At 49.4% G+C, this 5,368-nt stretch overlaps 1 protein-coding gene across 1 annotated transcript; it reads left to right on the forward strand.

The window, feature by feature from the left end:
- The first annotated feature begins 395 nt into the window (after window positions 1–395).
- On the forward strand, window positions 396–2,404 carry ADRB2 (adrenoceptor beta 2). Its single transcript, XM_030847354.2, has one exon. It carries the CDS (start codon window positions 606–608, stop codon window positions 1,860–1,862), a length of 1,257 nt encoding a protein of 418 aa, XP_030703214.1. The 5' UTR covers window positions 396–605; the 3' UTR covers window positions 1,863–2,404.
- The last annotated feature ends 2,964 nt before the right edge of the window (window positions 2,405–5,368 follow it).

The raw sequence follows: 5,368 nt of genomic DNA on the forward strand, positions 1-5,368 counted from the left end.
TGCCTACCGCCCTCTGCTCCGAGATCTCAGGCCGCACAGCCGCCCCGCGCAGACAGGTAGCAGCCACGGAAGAACCAGCACCTCCTGGGTTGGCTGGTAAGCACGCCAGCCCCAGCTTCAGCCCTCGGCGCCAGCCAAGGGAGCCGGGAGGGAGCGGTGGCCGGCTCGCCCGCCCGCCGAGAGCGGCGGGGCCGTGGGGGGCGGGGTGGGGGGGTGCCCCGCCCGGGCCACCCCCAGGAGGAGGCGGGAGAGAGGAGGGAAGGGGCGGAGGGCCTCGCCCCTTCGGGGCTTCCCGCACACGCTATTGGTCAAAAGTTCCAGCACGTCACGGGGAGGGCAGTTCCCCTAAAGCCCTGTGCCCATAACGGGCAGCGCACACTCCGAGGCTGTTTCTCCAGAGCGCAGGCTGGGACTGACTGGCACCGCGAGCCCAGAGCACCCCCGGAGCTGAGAACACCACGCGCCCCCACCACATCCACCCCACGGCCGCTGAATGAAGCTTCCAGGTGCCCGCTTGCTGCCCGCAGCGCCCCGCCGGAGGTCCGCTCGCTGAGGGGCGGCTGGTGCGCTGGCCGCCCGTGCGCTCACCTGCCAGCTTGCGCGCCATGGGGCAGCCCGGGAACCGCAGCGTCTTTTTGCTGGCGCCCAACGGAAGCCACGCACCGGACCAAGACGTCACACAGGAACGGGACGAGGCGTGGGTGGTAGGCATGGGCATCGTCATGTCGCTTATCGTCCTGGCCATCGTGTTTGGAAACGTGCTGGTCATCACAGCCATCGCCAAGTTCGAACGTCTGCAGACGGTCACCAACTACTTCATCACCTCCCTGGCCTGTGCTGACCTGCTCATGGGCCTGGCGGTGGTGCCCTTTGGGGCCTGCCACATCCTCATGAAAATGTGGGCTTTTGGCAACTTCTGGTGTGAGTTTTGGACTTCCATTGACGTGTTGTGCGTCACAGCCAGCATTGAGACCCTGTGCGTGATCGCCGTGGATCGCTACCTTGCCATCACATCACCCTTCAAGTATCAGTGCCTGCTGACCAAGAATAAGGCGCGGGTGGTCGTTTTGATGGTGTGGGTCGTGTCCGGCCTTACCTCCTTCTTGCCCATTCAGATGCACTGGTACCGGGCCACCCACCAGGAAGCCATCAACTGCTATGCCAAGGAGACCTGCTGTGACTTCTTCACGAACCAAGCCTATGCCATTGCCTCCTCCATTGTGTCCTTCTACTTGCCCCTGGTGGTCATGGTCTTCGTCTACTCCAAGGTCTTCCAGGTAGCCAAAAGGCAGCTCCAGAAGATCGACAAATCTGAGGGCCGCTTCCATACCCAGAACATCAGCCAAATGGAGCAGGATGGGCGGAGCGGGCCCGGACAACGCAGGGCCTCCAAGTTCTGCTTGAAGGAACACAAAGCCCTCAAGACTTTAGGCATTATCATGGGCACTTTCACCCTGTGCTGGCTGCCCTTCTTCATTGTCAACATTGTGCATGTGATCCAGGATAACCTCATCCCTAAGGAAGTTTACATCCTTCTAAACTGGGTGGGCTATGTCAACTCTGCTTTCAATCCCCTTATCTACTGCCGGAGCCCAGATTTCAGGATTGCCTTCCAGGAGCTCCTGTGCCAGCGCAAGTCTTCCTTGAAGGCCTCTGGGGATGGCTACCCCAGCAACAGCAATGGCAGAACTGACTACCCAGGGGAACAGAGTGGATATCACCTGGGGGAGGAGAAAGACAATGAACTGCTGTGTGAGGATCTCCCAGGCACGGAAGACTTTGTGAACCGGCAAGGTACTGTGCCCAATGATAACACTGATTCGCAAGGGAGGAACTGTAGTACAAATGACTCACTGCTGTAATGCGCTTTTTCTACTTTTTAAGACCCCTTCTCCCCCCACCCAACAAAACACTAAACAGACTATTTAACTTGAGTGTAATAAATTTAGAATAAACTTGTATAGAGATGTGCAGGAGGAAGGATATCCTTCTGCCTTTTTATTTTTTTAAGTTGTAAAAAAGAGAAAACGTATTTGAGTGACTGTTTCTTGTACAGTTCAGTTCCTCTTTGCATGGAACTCGTAAGTTTATGTCTGAAGGGCTTCAGTCTCAGAGGACCTGGGGCTGCTATGTTTTAATGACTTTTCCCGCATATCTACCTCATTGATCAAGTATTAGGGGTAATATATTGCTGCTGGTAATTTGTATCTGAAGGAGACTTTCCTTCCTGCACCCTTGGACTGGACAAACTCGAGTCTCTCGGACCTTTTGCTGTGAACATGGACTCTCCCCGCCCCTCTTATTTGCTCAAACGGGGTGTTGTAGGCAGGGATTTGAGGGGCAGCTTTGGTTGTTTTCCTGAGCAAAGTCTAAAGTTTACAGTAAATAAATTGTTTGACCATGACTTAATTGCACCTGTTTCTCCAAAACCCCTTGACTGGAGTGTGGCTGCCTCCCCCACTGAAAACCGCAGGTAACTATTTGCAATAACTTCCCAGTGACTTAATGTGGAATGACACGCACTGATTGCTTAACCTGTTCATTTGCCTTTGAATCTGCTGTTGTAAACCTGTATCTCTCCTGACGCTGGTGCCCCCACATCAGTTCTGCCCGCCCTGAGCACAGCTCATCTTGCTCTTCCTACGGGTATTATTCTTGTGTTGTAACATCAGAAACACTGACTCATGGAAACAGAGTTAAGGGCATCTGTTGTATCCCTTCATGTGCCCCCACCGCCCACCTTCCAGTTCTACTTGTTTTGTAGCTGCTTATATTTTTATCTTTGCCGTGTCTTACAGTAGAGATCTTTGTACTGCATCAGGGCTTGGCATTTTAAGGATAAGAAAGTTCTTGTGAAAAAGCTACTCAAACATAGCCCAGTAATTCCAAGGGAAATGAAAAGGTCGTGGGTTATAAGGAGAAAAGCTGGGAAACACTTAACTGGTGAATACCTCATGACCTAGAAACACGGTTTGACCCCTCCTCCTCTGAACTGCTGTCCCTTTTTTCCCCTCTCCCTGTGACTCTAGTCACTTCTGTACAAATCGAAATTTCTCAACCTCGCACTATTAACATTTTTAACCAGATAATTCTCCATTGTGAAGGGCTGTCCTACACATTGTCAGATGTTCAGCAGCATCCCTGGTCTCTACCCACTAGATGCCAGTGCATCCCCTGAGTTGTGACAACCAAAAATGTCTCCAGTCATTGCCAAGTACCCTTCCCTTGAGGAATGAAATTACCCCTGGCTGAGAACTACAGTTAGAAACTTCAAAAATCTGAACAGATTTTTAGATTCTGCCTAATGTAACCACTTCATTGTGCAGAGCGTCAGAGAGGAATTTCTCACGGTTCACCCAGTTAGTGACAGACCCCGGGCCAATGCTCTTTCTACTCCATCACGCTGCCTGCCAAGCTGATTCTCCAGCTGCCCACATACTGCCTGTGAGACATGAATTGTTTTGGAGGGTTTATCAATGAAGGCGAGGACTGTGAGCCGTTACTGCCTGTTTGTGGAGAGATTATAATAGTGTTAAGAGGCACGTAAAGGAAAAATCACAAAAGTAAACACATTTCTTCTACCACCCCCTTTCTATTTTTGCCTGTGTGTCTGAGCCACAGCTTGGCCCAGGTTTGACCAAGTGGATCATCCTCCTTGGCAACGGCAGCCTGGAGAGGATCAGCCTGCAGGGTTCATTGCCATTTCACTCGCTCATGAAGCTGACTCCACTCCTTTCTTCCCTCTGTCCCAGCCATGGTCCCCAACCAGAAAAGCATTAGTCTCCTCTGCTTCCTGTCAGCTCAGCGATGGGGTGTTTCTGGGTGAGTCCTGAGCTCTCAAGAGAAAGTTAGCTGCCCCTGTTTCTAGAATGTGCCATCGAGCCTTGGAGAGCGTGTGCCCTTTAGCGCTTTGCTTTTTCTCCAAGGGCTTTCATACCTATTATCACATTCTTCTCCTGCTCTGGGCCCTGCACTCAGAGATGCAGGCAGCTTCTCCAGCTAATCTTCACACTCCTCATAGCCTCATGGGATATCAGACTTGCAAGAGAAAGCATAGAAAGCATTTGACATCCAAAGAGACCAAAAGCCTGTGAGGGGGGATGACCTGCCCAAAGTAAGAAGCCAAGGATGTCAGAGATGGGGCTAAAGCCAGCGAACCTGGCTGTCATACCAGGAATTGGTGTATGCTCTCCACCACATTGTCATTGAATTCTTCCCTCACCCTCAATTGCGGAAGCTTTTCCCTGGGGTTGTCACATTAACAAATTCATTTCAGCAGATATTTTTAGTTCTTTCACATCCTTAATACAAAACGCAGGCAATAAACAAATAATCTGCGATAGGGACAAAAGAAAGAATTATTCCTTTTTCTCGGCAAGAGTTCACTAGGATATCCTCAGCATTTAGGGAAATTGGGAGATTCCTTAACTCTTTATGACCTGAAGGGATTTCAAGCCACTCCAGGTAGAAATTTCCCACAGTCTTATTTAAAAGAAAAAAAAGTTGGAAACTTTTCCGTCATCATTTGTTAAGTCCCATGGACAATAAATATTATTAATAAACAATGTATATATACTCTTTTGGTTAGAGATGCATTTTAATGTAATTTCAGTTTAGAACTCTGCTATGAATGTTAGTTCACAGACTCTCAGCTAAAAGGCAGTTTAGCCTAATTCATGTTCATTTGGGAATGCTTTAAATATAAGAACATTGACCAGTTTTAAGGGTTTTGACAAGCAAGAGCATTTTAGGCCTATCTCAACTCCTTGCTTTCTCTCTCCTTTTGTTCTGCTTTGTTTCTTTTGGGGGTGGGCATTTGTCAGTGTCTCCCTGTCCCTCTGTTTGCTGACAGGTTGCTTACATAAGGTTTGTGTTGGATTCATCACCATAAAGTTGTCTTTGCCTGGACAGCAAGTTCTCAGAGTCTGTCAAATGAGAACCTTATGCTGAGATGCAAGCTGACAGGTGTGCAAAGTGGCAGGACAGGGTGGGCCTCCCCACTGAGATCATTATTGAGAGAGGGAATCTGGGGAAAAGGGAGCTGGGAAATAGGAACTGTCATTACACGATGCTTAGAATGTTTCCGATGTATCTACTGCCAAAAGAAGACTAGACCAGGATCAATCGGGGTATTTACAACTACTGAGTGCAGCAGGAGAAAAATACAGGTTTCTGTCTCTGAATTCTGGAGCATAATATTAATAATACTACATAGATATCTTTTCTAAAATCTTACTAAATGTTAGGAACTGTGCTAGGCACCTTTTAGGCATTATGTGACCTTGACAGTCTTATGAGGTAGGTAGCAAAACTGTCCTCGTCTAACAAATGAGGGAACTGAGTTTCAGAAAGGTTGTCACCTTCCAAA

This window comes from Globicephala melas, chromosome 3, assembly GCF_963455315.2.
Source record: "Globicephala melas chromosome 3, mGloMel1.2, whole genome shotgun sequence".
NCBI classification, from domain to species: Eukaryota; Metazoa; Chordata; class Mammalia; order Artiodactyla; family Delphinidae; genus Globicephala; species Globicephala melas.

Excerpts from the sequence above, each read along its gene's own strand:
- ADRB2 (XM_030847354.2), top strand. The coding sequence starts at position 606 with ATGGGGCAGCCCGGGAACCGCAGCGTCTTTTTGCTGGCGCCCAACGGA.